Source organism: Otolemur garnettii, unplaced genomic scaffold (genome assembly GCF_000181295.1).
Source record: "Otolemur garnettii isolate 467f Iridium unplaced genomic scaffold, OtoGar3 scaffold00099, whole genome shotgun sequence".
Taxonomy (NCBI): domain Eukaryota; kingdom Metazoa; phylum Chordata; class Mammalia; order Primates; family Galagidae; genus Otolemur; species Otolemur garnettii.
This window is the reverse complement of record NW_003852494.1, coordinates 542,912-564,507: the sequence shown is the minus strand read 5'-3', so window position 1 is coordinate 564,507 and position 21,596 is coordinate 542,912. Positions and strand designations below refer to the sequence as shown.

General features: G+C 49.2%; 1 protein-coding gene across 1 annotated transcript in view; it reads left to right on the top strand.

The window, feature by feature from the left end:
• Nucleotides 1–18,269, top strand: part of CUX2 (cut like homeobox 2) — a 226,122-nt gene extending 207,853 nt beyond the window's left edge. Inside the window, exons 17-22 of the mRNA XM_023516848.1 lie at nt 1,040–1,809; nt 2,386–2,557; nt 8,083–8,352; nt 10,011–10,199; nt 11,811–12,084; nt 15,264–18,269. Of these exons, the coding sequence (XP_023372616.1) occupies nt 1,040–1,809; nt 2,386–2,557; nt 8,083–8,352; nt 10,011–10,199; nt 11,811–12,084; nt 15,264–16,071 (2,483 nt within the window). The 3' untranslated portion in view covers nt 16,072–18,269. The remainder of the gene's footprint in view (nt 1–1,039; nt 1,810–2,385; nt 2,558–8,082; nt 8,353–10,010; nt 10,200–11,810; nt 12,085–15,263) is intronic.
• The last annotated feature ends 3,327 nt before the right edge of the window (nt 18,270–21,596 follow it).

Sequence of the window (21,596 nt, the reverse complement as noted above, 5' to 3'; positions counted from 1 at the left end):
GAGGTTGCTGTGAGCTGTGATGCCATGGCACTATACCTAGGGGGATAGCTTGAGGCTCTGTCTCAAAAAAAAAAAAAAGTTCCAACTTCACCCCCATACACACCATACAATTTATCCATATAATAAAAAACCACTTGTACGGTGGCAGCCATAGCTCAGTGGGTAGGGCGCTGGCAACATAACACTGAGGCTGGCGGATTCAAACCTGGCCCAGGCCAGCTAAACAATAATAAAAAATAATAATAATAACCAGGCGTTGTGGTGGGCGCCTTTAGTCCCAGCTACTTGGGAAGCTGAGGCAAGAGAGTCACTTAAGCCCAAGAGTTTGAGGTTGCTGTGAGCTGTGATGCTATGGCATTCTGCCGAACGTGGTCTAGTGAGACTGTCTCAGAAAAAAAAAAAACTTGTACCCCCTAAACCTATTGAAATTTTTTTTTTTAAGTTATGCAGAAGGCATGCTGGCACACACATATCATCCTAGCTACTCTGGAGGAGCCCAGGAGTTCAAGGCTGCAGTGTGCTGTGATCACACCTGTGAAAATTGCCACTGCCCTCCAGCCTGTGCAATATAGTGAGACCCCATCTCTAAGGAGATTCGTTTATGAGTTTGCATGAGGATGTCCGTTTTAGTGCTGCACGGTATTCCACTGTGTGGCCATAGCACTGCTTCCTATCCGATCACCTGTCCCTAACAGCAACATGCTGTGACGTTGCTGTTAGAATAAGTGAAGAGGGCTCTTTTACCTGCCCGAGTGGCTTCCTTGTCTGTGGACATGTGCACAGTTAGATCACAGTGTATGTAAAAGCCACATCTGTTTACGTTTCATCATTCCCACATGCACTTAGTCCACACATGCTAAAATCTCACTGCACCTGATTTTTGGTGACTAATATTCTGCCACTTAGGTACATCATAATTCACTTAACCAGTCCCCAGTTGTTGGAGACAGAGGTTGCCTAACCATTTTGCAGGAACATTTTTGTCCCTCCTGTAGAGCCCTGACAATGGCTGTCTGGGGTCCTGTCATCCTCCCCACAGGTGAGCCCAAGAACTTGACGGCCCCATTGAGCATCAGCAACGGGACAGCTTCCGCCAGCACCTCAGAAGATGCCATCAAGAACATTCTGGAGCAAGCGCGCCGAGAGATGCAAGCACAGCAGCAAGCTCTGCTGGAGATGGAGGCAGGTCCCCGGGGCCGCTCGGTGCCTCCCTCGCCCCCAGAGCGGCCCTCAATGGCAGGCGTGAGCCAAAATGGGGCCCCAGCCTACGTCAAACAGGAGGACAGCAGCAGCGGAGTGGGGACTTCAGCGCAGACGCCCCTTACGGTCTTGTCTCCAGCTGCCTTTGTGCAGAGCATCATCCGCAAGGTCAAGTCTGAGATCGGTGACGCCGGCTACTTTGACCAACACTGGGCATCAGATCGCGGCTTGCTCAGTCGCCCCTACGCCTCAGTGTCACCTTCTCTGTCCTCGTCCTCCTCCAGCTACTCTGGCCAGCCCAATGGGCGGGCTTGGCCCCGAGGGGATGAGGCTCAAGCAGCCACTGAAGACGAGGCGGCAGGGTGCGAGGAGGAGTCCCCAAGGGTGGGTGAACCCAAGGCCGAGGGCAGCATCCCAGAGGCGGGCAGCGGGCGGCTAGCCTACTACCCAGCCTACGTGCCACGCACCCTGAAGCCTACCGTGCCACCCCTGACCCCGGAGCAGTACGAGCTGTACATGTACCGTGAGGTGGACACTCTGGAGCTGACCCGCCAGGTCAAGGAGAAGCTGGCCAAGAACGGCATCTGCCAGCGGATCTTTGGGGAGAAGGTGCAGGTGGAGGTGGTGGGGGGCAGGGACAAGCAGGATCCCAACCCAAGCAGGCACCTAGGCCCTGTGTCCTGTGTCCGGTTGCCTGGGCCCCAAGGGAAGGAGGGTCACTGCAGGACTGGCCTGCAGGTCTATAGTGGTTAAAGTGAAAAGCTCCTCACCTGCCCCCTCCCATGGGCCCTCCATTTTTCTTGGGGTTTCAGCCCAGCCAGTGTCCCCAGGGTGTCCTGGTGGGTTGGTGCTCCTACAGCTTTGGTTTTCACTGTCACCTGCACCCTTAGCAGAGGAACAGGCAAAGGGCCAGGCAGGCTCAGAGGAGGCAGTGGCTTAAGAGGAGGCACAAAAGGCTTCCTAGAAGAAGGGACACTTGAGAACTCTCAAAGGGCAAGAAAGATTTTTACATGTCGAGGTGTCAGGAAGGGTGCTAGACGTGGGGACACAGCACAAGCTCACAGGAGGTACTGAGGGGACAAAGGTCAAATGAAGGCAGCTTGCCCTCACCAGGGAGGGCAAGGAGAACCAACCCAGAGTGCCAGGGGATGGCTCACCTACCCAGCCCACTCCTACCGTCCACAGGTGTTGGGCCTGTCACAGGGCAGCGTGAGCGACATGCTGTCCCGGCCAAAGCCATGGAGCAAGCTGACGCAGAAGGGGCGCGAGCCCTTCATCCGCATGCAGTTGTGGCTGTCGGACCAGCTGGGACAGGCGGTGGGCCAGGCAGTGGGGCAGCAGCCCCGCACTACCCAGGGTGAGTGCATGGGTGCCCCTTCCCCTCTGTGGGGCTATTTTTTTGTGCTTTCTTGTTGTGGTGTACCTTAATTAATTTTGTTCTTGTGGTAAAATTTTCCTACCATGAAATGTACCCTTTTAGCCATTTTTAGAGTATACAGTTCAGTGGCATTTAATATATATACCATACTGTGCAGCCATCACTTCTGTCTAACTCCAGAATGGTCTGACCATCCCAGAAAAGAAACCCCATACCCATTAAGCAGCTATTTCCCATCCTCTGTCCCCCAGGCCCTGGCACCTCCAAATCCCCTTCCTGTCTCTAGATTTACTTATTCTGGACATTTCTTACAAATGGCCTTTTATGTGCAGCTTCTCTTGCTTAACATGCTTTTAGGCTTCATCTAGGTTGTAGCTGTGTCCAAATTTCATTCCTTTCTATAACTAAATAATATTCCAGGCTCGGTGCCTGTAGCTCAAGCGGCTAAGGCGCCAGCCACATACACCTAAGGTGGCGGGTTCGAATCCCCAGCCCGGGCCCACCAAACAACAATGATGGCTGCAACCAAAAAAATGGCCAGGCGTTGTGGCGGGCGCCTGTAGTCCCAGCTACTTGGGAGGCTGAGACAGGAGACTCGCTTGAGCCCAGGAGTTGGAGGTTGCTGTGAACGTGATGCCATAGCACTCTACCCAGGGGTATAGCTTGAGGCTCCGTCTCAAATAAATAAATAAATAAATAATATTCCATTGCATAGACAGACCCTCTCTGAGCTACTTCTAATAATGCTCCTATGAATAGTCAGCCACATGCATGTTTTTGTTTGAATACCTGTATTCAGTTCCTTGGGGCAACTATCTAGGTCAGGGGTCCTCAAACTTTTTAAACAGGAGGCCAGTTCACTGTCCCTCAGACCATTGGAGGGCTGGACTGCAGGCTCCGGGACAAGTTGGCTGCTAAGCAGAACGGGTAGCGGTGGCAAAAACACCCGGCAGGCCAGATAAATGTCCTAGGTGGGCTGCATTGGCCCACAGGCCGTAGTTTGAGGACACCTAATCTAGGTGAACAACTGCCAGGTCACATGGTAATTCTGTGTTTACTGACAAAGTTCCAGGAGGTCTCCATTCCCCTATTTCCTCACCAACACTCATTATTTTCCATTTTTTAATGATAACCATCATAGGTGATGTGAAGTGATATCTCACTGTAATTTTTATCTGCATTTCCCCACAGTCTAATTGTTTGGGTTTGTTTTTGTTTTTGTTTTTCTGAGACAGAGTCTTACTCTGTCTACCTAGCTAGAGTACCATCATGTCATAGCTCACAGCAACCTCAAACTCCTGGGTTCGAGTAATCCTCTTGCTTCAGCCTCCCAAGTAGCTGGTACTACAGACACCTGCCACAATGCCTGGCTATTTCTTCTGTTTTCAGTAGAGATGGTGTCTCACTCTTGCTCAGTCTGGTCTTGAACACCTGAGCTCAAGCAATCCACCCACCTTGGCCTCCCAGAGTGCTAGGATTACAGCTGTGAGCCACTGCATGCAACCATTATTTGGGTTTTTTAAGATTTCATTATTGAGGAAGGATTTGAGCACAGGTAGGATAAACTAAGCCAGAAAGATCAGGAATGGTGTTCCTTGTAGAAGGAATAGCCCAAGCACAGGCTGACGCAGGATCATACACAATTTGGGGAGGGATAGGGGTAGAGGGAAAGCTAGATACTTCCCGTCCTGCAGAATGGGAAGCCAGGGCCTAGAGGTAACAGAGATGCATGTAACACCCCAGGGACAGAATGTCTGACCCACCCTCATAGCCTCTGCTCATCCACAGCCCACTGGACCTCGAGGCAACAGAGTGGATCCATCATCCACAAGACCTCGCAGGATCTGTCTGTGGATGGGTGTCTGGACTTCTTCCAGCCCCTCTTTACTCCACACTGGCCACTGGGGCACTGGAAACACCCAGGGAGTCAGAGATGACCTGAATACAGGGGAGGGTTATAAAGTGTGCCTTCCCCCCTCACCAGTTACCTGCACGGACCCTGGTGGCATTAACAGCCTCATTGCCAATGCATACAAAGTTTGACATCGGTATGCCATACACTTCTGTCTCAGGCTTCTCAGAATTCTGTAGCAGTTAAGGAAGCCCTGTCCCTACAGGGTCCTTTTCTCTTCCATCTTCCCTCCATTTCCTTCCATCTCCCTCCATCTCCCACCTCCCATCTCCCTCCATCTCCCACCTCCCATCTCTCTCTCTCTCTCTCTCTCTCTTTGTCCTACTTCTCTCTTTCTCTGTCTTTCTCTGTCACTCTTTCCCTCTCTCATTATCTTTCTCCCCTGCTCACTCTGTCTCTCCCTGTCCCTCTCTTTCCATCCCTTTCCCTCTATCTCCCTCCGCCATGACTATCCTTCCAGTTTGCCCTGGACAGAGGGATTTCCCAGCATCTGACACTCTGTACTAAAACCAGGAGAGTCCTGGGAAAACTGGGACTAGTTGGTCACCCTGCTTTCTCCCCTTGCTGCTCCCAGTCTGATCCCCTGGGCAGTGGACCCAGCCTCTCCCTGTCATCACCTCCCAACTCCAGCTCAGTGGTAGTTCACATGTGACCCACCAGCCCTGTAATTAGTTTTCCTCTCCCAAAAGAGATGATTTCTGAATCTTTCCACTATTTCATCAAAAGCCATTCTAAAAGGCTCAGCGCCTGTGGCTCAAGCGGCTAAGGCACCAGCCACATACACCTGAACTGGTGGGTTTGAATCCAGCCCGGACCCGCCAAACAACAATGACGGCTGCAACCAAAAAATAGCTGGGCATTGTGGCGCACACCTGTAGTCCCAGCTACTTGGGAGGCGGAGGCAAGAGAATCGCTTGAGCCCAGGGGGTTGCTGTGAGCTGTGATGGCACAGCACTCTACCCAGGGCAACAGCTTGAGACTCTGTCTTAAAAAAAAAAAAAAAAAAAAAGCCATTCTAAAAGAGTAGCCAGAGAGGCTGGCAGTCTGCCTGGGGAGTTGGGGTACGGTGGAGCCTTTGTTGTTTCCTTCCCCTTCTCTGGACGTATCTCCATATAGAAACCTAACTACTTAGGTGGGGAGTTGGGTATGGATGGTTTTCCAAGAAGTAAATACCTTCAGAGACCCTCAATTCCCAGAGGCACAAAACAGCCTCTCACTTTCCCAGGCTGGTTCTTTCCACCAGCTCTAGGGCAGAGTGTGTCCTCATCAGCTCCAGCATAACACAGATGCCACCTGCATGGATAGGATCAACCTCAACTGGGACAGGGCTGGGGGACAGTAGAGTTCTGGAGACCCCAGACCTGGGCTGCCAAGTCACATAGACTGTGATGCTACTACTCAGAACTTTAGGGCTTCGCCTTGAACCTTTTCGGGGTACTCAGGTCCTGGCTGAGATTTACTCTTTTGACAGGCATCTTCCCAGCACCTCCTGCCTCCCCAGGCCCTGGGGACTCACTTGTAACTAACACATGGTCTTTGTCTTTCATGGTCATAATTGGTAGATGAGTGTTGGTAGATTGGCGTAAGCTGACCTGAGCTCAAGTCCTGCTTTGTTACTAGTGGCTATGTGATCTTAGACACATTGCCTAGCCTCTCTGAACCTTAGTTTCCTCGTCTATAAAATGAGATGACAGCACTTTCCTCTTAGAGGTGTTATAAGGGGTGCTTGAGATCATGAGCATAAAGCATGACACTCCACTGGGCATGTAGTAAGTGTTCAATAAAAGGAAGCTTTATTATCATCGTTGTTATTGTCATCTGATAAGGAAGAAATTTGGCCCCAGCAAGGAATTAGAGTGAAGTGTGACACTGTGTCAAAGTGCTGTTAGACCCCAATGTGTCCTTTAGGGAAGAGATACTGCAACTGGGTCTTGATGGATGCATAGGAGTTCAAGGTTACAAGGAAGGCCTTCAGGTGTCAAGACCAGTCAGAGCGGCTCGGCGCCTATAGCTCAACCGGCTAAGGCGCCAGCCACGTACACCTAAGGTGGCGGGTTCGAATCCCCAGCCCGGACCCGCCAAACAACAATGATGGCTGCAACCAAAAAATAGCCGGGCGTTGTGGCGGGCGCCTGTGGTCCCAGCTACTTGGGAGGCGGAGGCAGGAGACTCGCTTGAGCCCAGGAGTTGGAGGTTGCTGTGAGCTGTAATGCCACGGCACTCTACCCAGGGGGACAGCTTGAGGCTCTGTCTCAAAAAAAAAAAAAAAAAAAAAAGACCAGTCAGAGCAAAAACATGGGCTTAAGAGATCTTAGGATGTTTGCAAAGGGCAATGAAGGGGCACTCTGCAGCTCTAGGGCTGTGGTCTGGACAGGACAAAAGAGTCCAGAGGAGTAGGGTGCCAACCCCATATGCTAGAGGTGGTGGGTTCAAAACCAGCCCTGGCCAAAAACTACAAAAAAAAAAAAAAAAAGGAAGAAAGAAAGAAAAAGAAAAGAAAAGAAACTGAAAAAAAGAGTCCAGAGCCTTAATACCAGGCTGAGGAGAGAGACATTTCTTGTGCATTTTCTCGAGGCAGTGGGGAGCCATTAACAATTCTGGAGCATGGGAGTAGCCAGATCAGAGTGATCCACTCACCTAACGCCTAACACAGGGAAGGAAAGAAGATAGCCTGGGCTCAGGTTGTCCCTTCTGGAAGCAAAGCCTCTGCTCCCTTCCCTTCAGCTGACCTAAGTTTTTATGTTTGTTTTAACAAATTTCCAGCAGGTGGCAGTTGAATGCCTTAAGAAAGAGGCACCATTTTCTTTAAAGCTATGGTGAAGGCAGCTGTGTCCTTAATTAGCCTCTCATCTCTGCTGTTGTTGGCATATACAAAGGCTGCATCACAAAGATGAAGAAGCGGGTGGCGCTTATGGCTCAAAGGAGTAGGGCGCCAGCCCCATATGCCAAGGGTGGTGGGTTCAAACCCAGCCCTGGCCAAAAACTGCAAAAAAAAAAAAGAATGGAGAAGCACAAATCCTGTGTACTCAATCTTGATATGAGAACAATTAATGACCTAATACATGATGGAGGGGTGGGAGAAGGGGAGAGCAGAGAGAAGGGGAGGGGGATGGGGGAAAGGAAAAGCAGAGAGAGGGAAGGAGGGAGGGAGTGGGACACACCTTTGGGGGGCAAGACACAATTATAAGAGGGATTTTACCTAACAAGTGCAATCACTATAACCTGGTTTCTTCTACCCTCAATGAATCCCCAACAACAACAAAATTTTTAAAAAAAGAGGCACCATTTTCTAATTGGCTTGGATTAGAAGTAGCCAGTGCAGGGGTTCCTAGACTGCCCTCACCATACTTTCCTCTGAATTTGAGGCAGCACCCCGGGCATATCTCCCTGCCCTGGTGAGTTTGTTCATGTCCCACTGGGAAGCCCAGTGGGTAACTGACGCCTCAAGAGGTGGAGGAGGGCTGAACATGTGGACCACATTATCTGTGGAGTCCTCTCCCTGGCCTAGGGTTGGCTGTCATAAGTTTTGCCAAACTGTGTGAGTCCACAGCAGGTTGCATTAACCTCCTTCTCTTCCTCTCGTGGCCCACAGCCAGCCCTACGGAACCAAGATCCTCGCCATCTCCACCCCCCAGCCCCACAGAGCCGGAGAAGAGCTCCCAGGAGCCCTTGAGCCTGTCCCTGGAAAGCAGCAAGGAGAACCAGCAGCCAGAGGGCCGTTCCAGCTCCTCACTGGGCGGAAAGATGTTCTCAGGCAGCCAGACTACAGGGGGCATCCAGGAGATTGTGGCCATGTCCCCTGAGCTGGACACGTACTCCATCACCAAGAGGGTCAAAGAGGTCCTCACAGACAACAACCTAGGTACGGAGTGGCAGGAATCAGAAATGCTGCCTCCCACCTTGGTTGGTTCCTACTTGCTTTGAAAAGGTCCCTTGGGGCTTAGCGCCTGTAGCTCAGCGGCTAGGGCACCAACCACATATACCGGAGCAGACGGGTTTGAACCCAGCTCGGGCCTGCCAAACAACAATGATAACTACAACCAAAAAATAGCCTCCCAGCTACTTGGGAGGCTAAGGCAAGAGAATCACTTAAGCCTAAGAGTTTAAGTTTGCTGTGAGCTGTGTGACGCCATGGTACTCTACCGAGGGTGACATAAAAAGACTCTCAAAAAAAAAAAAAATCCTTACAGTGAGGTCCCAGGATACCTCAGTTCAGCCTGAAGGTGCTGACCAGCCTGGGACATCCAGGACCTGGTATGAGGCATTTGGCTCTGACCAGGGTCTGGGATGGGACAAAAAGGTGAATTTAGGTCTGATAGGACCTGGAATTCTCAGCCCAGAGCTCTCAAAACTAACTTCCAGCTGGACTTAGAGAATCCCAGTCACTGAGACTCCAACACATTCCTTATCCAGTACTGAAGTCCTTCCCTCTGGGGGCTTGCAGAGTAATATGTTCTAGGGCTCTTTCCTCTTATGGATCACAAACTCCCCTAACTTTTAGATGCAGGTTATGTATCCCCTTCCCAGAGGGATGCATGCAAACCCCAAATTTATCACTATAATTTCTATTATAAAAATATGACATATTCATTGTTTAAAAATACCAAACAGCACAAGAGGAGAAAAAAATTAAACCTCCCCTCACCTCTTAATCACATTCCAGTTTTAATGTATCTTTGGCACTTTCTGAACATACAAGAATATATATACACCTAATTTCTTCTCTTCTTTTTTCTATATAGATGAAATTATACAAATATTGTATCACAACTAGATTTTGAAAAATGAACACTAAGGCCAGACATGATGGCTTAGGCCTGTAATCCCAGCACTTAGGGGGCTGAGGTAGGCAGATTGCCTGAGCTAGAGGGAGACCCCCATCTCTAAAAACAGCCAGGCATTGTGGCAGGTACCTGTAGTCCCAACTACTCAGGAGGCTGAGGCAAGAGAATTGCTTGAGCCCAAGAGTTAGAGGTTGCTGTGCGCTATGATGCCAGGGCACTCTACCAGGAGCAACAAAGCGAGATTCTGTCTCAAAAAAATATATAATAAAATAAAAAATAAAATTGTGATAGAATCTGTCAAATTATTCTCTAACACGGTAATACAAATTTGTACGAAGCTTACAGGTGATTTCAGAGATCCCCTAGGAGTGAAGAGCCTCTTAAGTTGAAAAAAAAAAAAAAAAAAACTTTTGTTGGCTACTGTCTAATCCTGCCCCCCAAATCTCTTTGGCAGACAAATGCCCTTCAAATTCACACTGGGAGGCAGCACCTATGGCTCAGTGGGTAGGGCACTGGCCCCATATACCAAGGGTGGCGGGTTCAAGCCCGGCCCTGGCCAAACTGCAATAAATTCACACTGGGTGTAGATTCCCCCAAATCCCTGGCCTTCCCTACTGAGTTTGTAGAGATGGCCCCTGGGGCCTCCCCTGTCTTCTGACCTATTCCATGTCTCTCCTGGGAGCAGGTTTCTCTCCTCAGCCTGGGTTAACAGGATGCCCTCCTCCCCTACCCCCAGGTCAGCGGCTGTTTGGGGAGAGCATCCTAGGCCTGACACAGGGCTCTGTGTCTGACCTGCTGTCCCGTCCTAAACCCTGGCACAAGCTGAGCCTGAAGGGGCGGGAGCCCTTTGTCCGAATGCAGCTGTGGCTCAATGACCCCCATAATGTAGAAAAGCTGAGGGACATGAAGAAGCTGGAGAAAAAAGGTAAGACTTGGATGGGGGATGGGCCCCAGCACCATCTGTGGGTCTGTCCTCAGATTTTCTTCTTAGAATTATATCTAGGGGGCCAGGCATGATGGCTCACGCCTATAATCCTAGCACTCTGGGAGGCTGAGATGGGTGGATTGCCTGAGGTCACAGGTTTAAGACCAGCCTGAGCCAGAGTGAGACCTCATCTCTAAAAATAGCCAGGTGGTGTAGCAGGTGCCTGTAGTCCCAGCTACTTGGGAGGCTGAGGCAAGAGAATCACTTAAGCCCAAGAGTTTGAGGTCACTGTGAACTGTGATGCCACAGCACTATACCGAGGGGGACAAATTGAGACTCTGTCTCCAAAAAAAGGAAAAAGAACCATATCTAGTTGAAACCCAAATAAACCCAGGGCCCCAGTGGTCCAGTCTCTGCCTAGTATGTGACTACATGGAATAATTAATCTAGAAGAACACTATAATTGAGAGCAATTAAAATATTGACTACCTCTCATGAAAATCCAATACCCATCTCTCTCGGTATCCTTCCACACACTCATTGCTATTCCAAAGTCTGGAATAGCAGACTAGTTGCCAAGCCCAACTGCATGTTTCCCCAAAGACTGACTCTCCACCCCACTCTCTCTTCATTCCCTGTTACATAGCTCACCCTTTGCCCATTACACATATTCTAAACAATAAAGGACAGAACTGACCCAGCAAACAAGACTCCTCCCTTGTAGGGGTGGGTGAAGAGATTGCAAATTCTCTTATTTGTTAACATTATCTTATATCCTGATAAAATGAACCAGCATTGAGCACCTGCTATGCACCCGAGCAATCGCATACTGTGCATAAGGGATTCTTACAAATTAAAAAGCCCCAAAGCCTAGTTGGGAGATAGGAATAGTTGAAGTGGTCCTGTAGGGCATGAAGGTAGTGCATCTGAGGACCCAGGGGCAAGCCAGACTTTGAGGAACACATGGTAGGCCATGGCTGGGCCACTGTCATCAGGCAACTCTGCAGTTAAGAACTGGCCTGCTGGCTCAGCACCTGTGGCTCAAGCGGCTAAGGCGCCAGCCACATACACCTAAGGTGGCGGGTTTGAATCCAGCCCGGGCCCGCCAAACAACAATGACGGCTGCAACCACAAAAATAGCCGGGTGTTGTGGCGGGTGCCTGTGGTCCCAGCTACTTGGGAGACAGAGGCAGGAGACTTGCTTGAGCCCAGAAATTGGAGGTTGCTGTGAGCTGTGATGCCACAGCACTCTACCCAGGGGGACAGCTTGAGGCTCTATCTCAAAAAAAAAAAGAACTGGCCTGTTGCTTCCTGGCCGTATGACCTTGGGCAAGTTATGCCACCCACTCTTTCATCTGAAAATAAGAGTCAATAGCGTTCATCATAAGCATTGCTATGAGAATTAAGACTCTAATAACTCCTTTCATTCTCATGTGGCCTTTTTTCACACCTTCATGATTTGGGGGTCCAGATGTATCACACAGTTAATGGGTCATTTCAATCAGCAGGAGGACCAGGTTCTTAAGATTGGGGCATGGAGGGCTCTGGGCAGTGCTGGCCAAGACTGGTGGTGGTGGCCCACTCCCAGCCCTTCCTGCCTCCTTGCCCCAGCCTACCTGAAACGCCGCTATGGCCTCATCAGCACCGGCTCAGACAGTGAGTCCCCAGCCACCCGCTCCGAGTGCCCTAGCCCCTGTCTGCAGCCACAAGACCTGAGCCTCCTACAAATCAAGAAACCACGGGTGGTACTGGCGCCCGAGGAGAAGGAGGCACTAAGGAAGGCCTACCAGCTGGAACCCTACCCCTCCCAGCAGACCATCGAACTCCTATCCTTCCAGCTTAACCTCAAGACTAACACCGTCATCAACTGGTTCCACAACTACAGGTGGGACCCCAGGGAGCACCATAGGTGGGAGGGAGGGGCAGAGTCTTGGATGGACCCCCTTTCCTACCCCAGGGCCTGAGGGAGCCCAGCACTACCTCTGGGGGACAGGATACCAAGTCATAGGAGTGGATTAGGGTTAGAACACAGGCTAGCCTGGAGTGAATCCCAGCCCCATCACGTCCATCTGTCAGACCCTGGGCAAGTTACTTCACTTCCTTCAGCCTGACTTCTGACCTATAAAATGAGGATAATAACAGGATGTACTTTTTAGAGTTGTCCAGAGTATCTAAGGATCTAGCATGTGTATGTAAAATACCTGGAACATAGTGTACGATAGGTGTTAATGTTATTACTGTTACATGTTTTATTTATTGTTCCACCCAGCTTTCCCTGACTCTGCTTCTAAGAAGGGGTGGGAAATGAACAGTTTTGGGGCACAGGCCCAAGCAGCCCTGACTACCAAGTCTCAGATTGGAACCAGCGAAGCCCCACCCCCCACTCTCTTCAGGCTCTACCTACCTCAAACAGTGGCTGCCTGTGGCTGCCTGTTCCTGCCTGTTCCTGTGGCTGTTCCCACATCCCAGGTCTAGTTGGCAGAGCCTCCTAGGAGTTTAGTCTAAGGGTTAGCTCTGCGGAGACTTCCAAGGTGCTTCTTAAGGGCCAGCTGAGGAGATGGCTATGCAGAAGGGCTGACAGGAGAATCATGGGGTCCATCTCTGAGGTTCCTCCTCACTCACCAAGCTTTCTGAGCAAGAAATGTCTCTGTGCCAGAGAGGAGAGGCCACCCACCCATTTCAGGGGCAGAGAGAAGGTCCCTTGATCCCCAAGGGAGAGAGGGGGAAAAGGAGATTGTTGGAGTGGCATATTCAAAATCTCCTTTCTGGGGGTGGTGCCTGTGGCTCAAAGGAGTAGGGCACCAGCCCCATATACCAGAGGTGGCAGGTTCAAACCCAGCCCTGGCCAAAAACTGCAAAAAAAAAAAAAAAACCTTTCTGCTCAGTCTGGGTATTGAAATGACACAGACCCAAGTTCAAGTCCCACCTCAACTGCCTGGCCTCAGGCAAGTCATTTTACTTCTCTGAGTCCCACCCTTGTTTTACAAAGGAGACACCTAATACCTATCCCATAATACTTGATTGTGGACCAAATGAAATAATTTGGGGTGGCTCAACGCCTGTGGCTCAAGTGGCTAAGGCGCCAGCCACATACACCTAAGGTGGTGGGTTTGAATCCCCAGCCTGGGCCCGCCAAATAACAATGATGGCTGCAACCAAAAAATGGCCAGGTGTTGTGGCGGGCGCCTGTAGTCCCAGCTACTTGGGAGGAGACTCGCTTGAGCCCAGGAGTTGGAGGTTGCTGTGAGCGTGATGCCATGGCACTCTACCCAAGGGGATAGCTTGAGGCTCCGTCTCAAAAAAAAAAAAAAGAAAAAAGAAAAGGTGGACAACAGGAAGTTTTGAGAAAAAAATTATTAGGGATGCCCTGCTTTAGATTAAGGAATCAGGAAATGAAAAAGGCTAATTTATTCTAAGGTGTGAATAACTATTAGCTTCACATTTATACTTAATCTATAGTTTGAAAACTGTAATAATGGGTCTTTGGGCATTGAGCCATCCTAAAGCCGCTTACATCCCACCTCAGTGTTAAGTACAAGGGTGTCCCCATTTTACCTCTGAAGGTGGGTAAGGGAGATGCAGAAATCCCCTAGAAGGTGGGCAAGGCCACCTTTGTGGAAGGACTGAGGACTGAGAGAGGAGGGTAGACCAGGTGACCCCTCACCATCTCTCCAGGCCCAGGAGCCTGGAATGGGACCCCATGCCACCTGGACAGGGAGGCAAGAGTTAGAGGAAAGGGCAAGCTAAACTGCTGGTTTCAGAGCCCAGCTCTACTGCTCACTGGCCCTGTAGCCAGGGCAATCACTGTGCCTCTCTAAGCCTTGTCTCCGTCATTAACAGACGTCAAATAAGCATGCCCTCATGAAGTTATTATGGAAAATAAATAAAATAGGGTGGGCCTGTGGCTGAAAGGAGTAGGGTACCAGCCCCATATGCTGGAGGTGGCAGGTTCAAACCCAGCCCCAGCCAAAAATTGCAAAAAGATAAATAAGTAAATAAATAAACTGCAAAAAGTGCTTATCACAGTGACTAACACTTGATAAGCACCCATTACTATGTATGTGACTATAATTGTTAGTGTGACATATTAATAAAACAAAATTTATTATTAACACAAATGGGCAGAGAGCTGTAACACCAAAGGTTCTGAGGAGACCTCTGTTGCTCTGTGACCTTGGACAAGTCACTTTAAATCTCTGAACCTCATTGGCTACTGGAAAATAACTAATAGGGTCCAACCCATTCCTGGCTCATCCTGCTCTAAAACATAATTGATGAGCCTAAGTTTCCCTCCAACAGCAGGGAGGCCACTGAAGTCATTCTGGTCCCAGCTCTGCCCTCGCGTGCTGTAGCAATCTGGGCAAGTCACTCCCATGCCTCAGTTCACCCATCTGGGCTGATGCCTGAGAATCTAGAAAAGAAGCAGGGAGTTGTTGCCACAAAATAAATCAGGGTTTGACTTTGAGAAATGTTCTAGAAGGGTGCTATCCATTAAAAAATCTACATCAAAAAATAAAAGAAACATGAAATTAATCATAATATATTTTATTTAGACCAATATATCCAAATATAACTATTTCAACAGGTGATCAATATAAAAATATTATTAATGAGATCTTCTGCATTTTTATTTTGTATTAAGCATAAGATCTGGTGTGTTGTACTCTTTCAGCATACCTCAGTTTGGACTGGCCACATTTTTATGCTCAGGAACCACGTGTGGCCAGTGGCTTGTGTGCTGGACAGCATAGGTCTGAGCTTTAGAATTTAATAGCCCTGAGATTAAGCCTGCTATTTACTAGCTGTGTGATTTGGGGCAAGTTACTTAACGTCTGCGGGCCTGGTTTCCTTTCCTGTGAAGTGGGGATAATGTACCCACCTTGTAGAATTATTGAAAGGACTTACTTAATAAGATGGTGCATGTAAGGAGGCTTAGTGCCTTAGTGCCAGAGCAATGCTGAGAATCTAGGAAAGAACAGGGAGTTGTTGCCACAGAATAAATCAGGGTCTGGGGTTAGTGGGATCCCCTGTCCAGCCGCAGGCTCACCACCATCTCTGCCTCAGGTCCCGGATGCGCCGGGAGATGTTGGTGGAGGGGACCCAGGATGAGCCAGACCTCGACCCAAGTGGGGGTCCTGGCCTTCTACCACCAGGACTCTCCCACCCGGATCCCACCCCACAGAGCCCTGACTCTGAGGCTGAGGAGCAGAAGCCAACTGTGAAGGAACTAGAGCTTCAGGAGGGCTCTGCTTCTGAGGAGAGCGGCACACCTCTGACCACCCAGGACAAGGACCACGTGAGGATTAAGCAGGAACAGACCGAGGAGGACAATGAGGAGGAGGCAAGCAGCCAGCCCCAGGACTTAGGGGAGCCTGACAAAGGCCAAGGTCCCCCCAAAGAGGAACATCCTGACCCTAGTAGTGATGATGGACTCCTAAAAGTGGCCCCAGGGCCCCTCCTTCCAGGTGGAACCACCCCAGACTGCTCCTTACCACATCCCCCCCAGGAGAGTAAGGCCAGAGAGCAGCTTTACCTGGACCCTCTAAGTTTTAAGTCAGCCTCAGAGTCTTCACGCTGCAGCCTGGAGGTGTCACTGAACTCACCTTCAGCCGCCTCCTCACCAGGTCTCATGATGTCTGTATCACCTGTGCCCTCCTCCTCAGCCCCCATCTCCCCATCCCCTCCTGGCGCCCCCCCTGCCAAAGTGCCAAGTGCAAGCCCCACTGCTGATACAGCTGGGGCCTTGCACCCCAGCACTAAGGTGAACCCAAACTTGCAGCGGCGGCATGAGAAGATGGCCAATCTGAACAGCATCATCTACCGACTAGAGAGGGCTGCCAATCGGGAGGAGGCACTGGAGTGGGAGTTCTGAAGGCAAGGGCAAGGGACATACCCTGGTGACTACCTTCCTTCTCTCACTCACCCTCCAGACAGGAGGCGGGTAGGGAAGGAAGAACTCAACCATCAAAATGTGGACAGCAATGTTATGCCATTTATGTTTTTTGTTGTAATCCTAGTTCTATGAAGTTGTGAGTGAGCAGGTGGGTCAAATACCATTGCCTCTTCTTTTCAGCACCCCCTGCCCCAGGGAGTACCATTCCCAGGAATCCTGCCCCTTCTTCTCTACCCTGATCCCTCTGCAGGAGGCAGAAGCAAAATATCATCACATTTTCACCTGAAAACTCCAAACTCTTTTAGAAAAATAAATAAATATTTATAGACCTCTTTTAGATATTTTAATAAAGGATCCTTTGGAATTTATCCCCAGCGGATACGGTTTTGATATTACAGAGAGTTATAAAATCAGGATGCTGTCACAACTGTTGCGAAGTATACACTGAAGTTGTGTCGTTTTTTGCCACTAGATGAGATTAAAAGAAGACAATTGTTCAAAGCCATCACAGAACACTATAAGACTGACCAAAATTTAGATAACCTTTGAACCGTGGTTTTTTTTCCAATTCTGTCTGTGAGACACAGTGCATTGCTACCGCCCTTCCAGAAACCGTGCTGAAAAGAGAAAGTCCAAAAGACTCTAAACGAAAACCTTGATGCCGTTGAGGATGTGTTTCATTCTGGTGGTCTGTTTTGTAACCCTGATAACACGGAATGTCCTGTGCTATTGTAAATGTTGTAGAGATGTGGGCTGTTGCCTGACCATCCTATACAGATATAGCATGGTACAGAACAAACTGCTTACGCTCCCTCTAGTTAGAAACCTGTGGGCCATAAAGGTCAGACATCCATCTTGTCCAACTGTAGACAGGATGTGTTTCCAGATCCTTTGGAAAGCTGGGCATTGGGGGCAGGTGCTTGGAGAATGGTGCTTGAGCAAGAACAATCCCTTTCCCCAGCCGGAATCACAGCCACACCAGGAAGTTTCTCTACTGGTATGAGCATGGGTTTTCTACAAGACAATGGCCACCATCTTCCCCTCCTTACATTTTCTGAAAGTGACAGTGTTGGTCATGCCACAAACACTGAAGCTTAGCTACCAGCGCCAAAAAGTAGATTCCTCAAAAGACCCTGCTTCACTTCTCTCAAGCTGACCCAGGTGCTACCTCTGGAAAGCACATGCAACTCAAAGTCTGTGCAGAACTCTGGAAAGCCAAGTGCATGGCAGCATGTCCACTGTAGCCCCATCTCCAAGTCCACTCTCCCAGCTCCCAAAGCATGACCTGTCAGGGAGCAAGGCATAGTCATCCTTAGCAAGGCTTCTAGGGAAAGAGTTCCCAATTTGGTTGGAACAAGCCACCATATGACTGTTGAAACTCTCTCCCTTGTTTTTCCTTTTCCAACTCTTCATGGGGAGATGGGTAACTCCCCACAATGAAGGTAAAAAGATAACCGTACTCTGTGCCAGTCAATGCCAAGAGGAGAGATGGCTGATGGAGGTTTCAAGGATGCAGTGAGCATTTTGAACCCATTTGGGCAAAACCCAGCAAGCAGAAGGGGACAGATAAGGACCATTCCAGAAATCCCAACTCTCAAGCACCTGGCCTAAGCTGCAGTCTCCACACCAAACAGTCAACAACAAACGCCGAAGGAAAATCTATTCCACACACCCAGGCTATGCATTGAAGAGTTTTCCACTGTATACATTTTTATCCAGATGAAGGTATTTTTATATTTTGACAATAGGAAACAGTGACCAATTTTCAGAGTAATCAAATCTGGAACAAACGAAACATCTCCTTTTAGCCACCACCATGTTGCAATTAAGACAACCATGTGAGAACACACCACTTTTTACTGTTTAAACCAACACAACGTTGAATCCAGGCTTACACGCAGACTCCAGTTCCTAGAGAACTAAACTTGGCTTTAGTATGATGGGATTTGATTAAGCACTTAGTATAGTCTTTTGAACACAGAAATCCTGTTGTACTTAAAGCTAGCAGGCCCGTGAACAACTTTGTCAGGTTCACGTCCTATAACGGTTTAAAAAAAGAAAAAGGGAAAAAAACCCACACAAAACCATTTCTATGAGAGATTGACGAACTTTGTTTAAAATTTTAAAAAAGGAACATGTTCTGTAAACAAGTCACTAAATACAGAATTGTATAATAATTCTGGGTGTCCTGCTTCTTTGTTCTGGAATTAAGAGGGCAAATTAGGCATCAGCTCTGACGCTTAGAGGTATTTCACAAAATGGCATTTTTAAAAACTAGTTTTTAAATTGTTTACAACATTAAAATATGTCACATAAATATCACCATTACTGGCTTCTCTTGAAAATAGTAAGATCTGGCCATACCAGGCCCACATCGTAATGTGACAACTGCCAGCTGAGGAGTGACTGCCTTTGGACGGGGCACATGCCTGTGAGTTGCCTTGGTCCTCACCTGTGCCATCTGCCTGGGTCCTGTGGTTATCTGGGTTGGCACCAGTGCTTTGTGCCTCAGCTGCAGCAAAGGAAGAGGACTGGAATCTGTTTTCCCACCCAAGATTGCACCCTGGCCCCAAATCTTTGGCCACAGGCCACAGCTTTAAGGCCAACCAGTATACAAGTTGTGCCCACCTCCTTAAAGTGTGTGAGTTGTTGGTGCCCCCACCCTCTCAATGGGAAAATGCCAAGAGGGGTTTCCTGGGGACCAATGTAGCATCAGCCCTTTCCAGCTATATTACCAGGGCCTCAGTTTCTTCATCTGTAAAATGGGGATATCACTGCAGCTAGCTCATAAGGGTATTATGAAGAATAATCAGGCATGTGAAATGCTAAAAATAGTGTGTGGCACAAAACAAGAGCTTGATCACTATTATCATCATATGTAAGTGGGGATGGGTTCTTCCAACCCTTGATGGTGAGTCTTTCTGTGCATCAATCTATAGTAGGGGGATTTTTCTGTGACCAATAATGTCAAGAGAGTTCCTGACACTCTTGTGGCACTAAACATTACTCACCCATGAGCTAAAGCCATGTGGCCTCCCAAGACCTTTCCCCTGTCTGGAAATCTTCCCATCCATCTAATTTTTCCACGTCCTTGCAATGGAAAATAAATGATTAATTAACCTGCCTCAGTTAGGATAACTACCCCAAGCCCAAAAGGATGGCCCTCTGATGGTAGTGACAGATAAGGGCCAAAGCACCATTAGCCCTGGAGCTCCTGCGCCAACTCATGAAGGGTGACATTTCAGGTGGGCTGTCGGCTATGCTCAGAAACAGGGAAGAAGAGGAAGTAGTCAGTGGCCAGACTGCCTGGTTTCAACACTGGCCCCATCTCTTAGAGCTGTGTGACCTTGGGCAAGTGTCTGAACCACTCTGTGCCTCAGTTTCCCCAGGTATGAAGTGAGGATGATAGTAATGACATCTTCCTTATGAGGTAGCTGAAAAGATTTGCATTAAATAAAGATAAGGACTGGCCTTTTGATTCTTGGTTCACAGCTCTCGAGAAGGTCAGAGGTCAGAAAGCCCCCAGATGTGGCCACCTGGGACACATGAGGGGCAGAAGCAGAATCTGGTACACAGATGCCACCTGAGAACCTGAGGAAGCTGCTGGCCCATGGCTCTGGATCATCAGCTTTGGTATAAACATTGTGTCTGTAGTCACTGCCCTCGAGCAAAAAATACAACAAAGGCTCAGCACCTGTGGCTCAAGTGGCTAAGGCACCAGCCACATATACCTAAGGTGGTGGGTTCGAATCCAGCCCGGGCCCACCAAACAACAATGATGGCTGCAACCAAAAAAAATAGCCAGGCGTTGTGGCGAGCACCTGTGGCTCCAGCTACTTGGGAGGCAGAGGCAGAAGACTTGCTTGAACCCAGGCGTTGGAGGCTGCTGTGAGCTGTGATGCCACAGCACTCTACCCTGGGGGGACAGCTTGAGGCTCTGTCTCAAAAAAAAAATGCAGCAAAAATACAGAAATGTGGAATTCTGGGGGGTTTTTTGTTTTTTCTCTCTGTTTCTTTTAAGACAGAGTCTCACTATGTTGCCCTGGGTAGAGTGCTGTGGAGTCACAGCTCACAGCAACCTCAAACTCTTGGGCTTAAGCAATGCTCTCACCTCAGTCTCCTGAGTAACTGGGACTACAGATGCCCACCACAACACCCGACTATTTATGTTGTTGTTGTAGTTGTCATTGTTCTATAGCAGGCCTGGGTCAGGCTCGAACCTGCCAGACTTGGTGTATGTGGCTGGCGCCCTGCTCACTGAGCTACAGCGCCAAGGCAGAAATGTGGAATTATAAATGGGGACCAGGAAAGTCTTCCAGGAAGAAGCAGGTTTAGATCAAGGGACAGAGGAGAATGGATAGCTGACTTGAGGGCAATTGGGAAACTGTTCATCTAGCTAATAAGCATTTATTAAGCACCTACTGTGGGCTCAGAGCTTTGATGAAGGAAACATTGAGCCATGAAAGCACAAGTAGTGGGGTCCAAGAAGGCTACCCAGAGGAGGAGGCATCTCAGCTGACACCTGAAAGATGATGAGAGAAAGGAGACCCAGAAGCAGAGGAGGAATGCAGAGAAAGCAGCCGCCAAGAGTGACGCAGGAATAAGAACTTGGGGTAGGTCGAGGGAGTCCTCAGGAGGCTGGAAGTTGAGGTAGGGCAGCAGAGAGGTCTTAAGAGGGATTGGAACCAGAGTGTGACACACCTCAAAGCATGCCAGGAAATATACCTTTCTCCTGAGGGTACTGGGGAGCCATAGAGGGTATAAGACAGAAAGTTGCTGTGGTCAGACTTGCATTTTTTTTTTTTGAGACAATCTCATTCTGTTGCCCTAGGTAGAGTGCCGTGGTGTCATAGCTCACAACAACCTCAAACTCTTGGGCTTGAACAATCCTCTTGCCTCAGCCTTCTGAGTAGCTGGGACTAAAAGCATGTGCCATTTTTCTATTTTTAGCAGAGATGGGGTCTCACTCTTGCCAGGCTGATCTCCAACTACTGAGCTCAAGCGATCCTCCCACCTTGACCTCCCAGAGTGCTAGGATTACAGGCATGAGCCACTGTGCTTGGCCCAGACTAGCATTTTTAAGAGGCTAGAAGGTTCCATCTGCCTGGGGAGATGGTGGGCTGGTAGGGCTTACTACACCACAGCCCTGAATCTCAGGCCTCTGCACCCTTTGCTTCCCAGCCTATCCTCCTCTTCCTCCTAGTTTAGCTCCTCCTGCTGAGCCAGCAACCCCACATCCCATCACCTCCTGGGGAATGGACAAAACCAAACCTGCCCTGGCTGGCTGCCCCATGCCTACTGGGAGGTGGGGTGTGGGGCAAGGTTATTCCTAAGACCCAACTCCCCCCGAACAAACCCCAAGTTCTTATTCCTGTGTCACTCTTGGCTGCTATTTTCTCTGCATTCCTCCTGCCAGGTTGAGCTGCTATGAAAACCCAAAAGTGTGGCTCGGCGCCTATAGCTCAACCGGCTAAGGCGCCAGCCACGTACACCTAAGGTGGCGG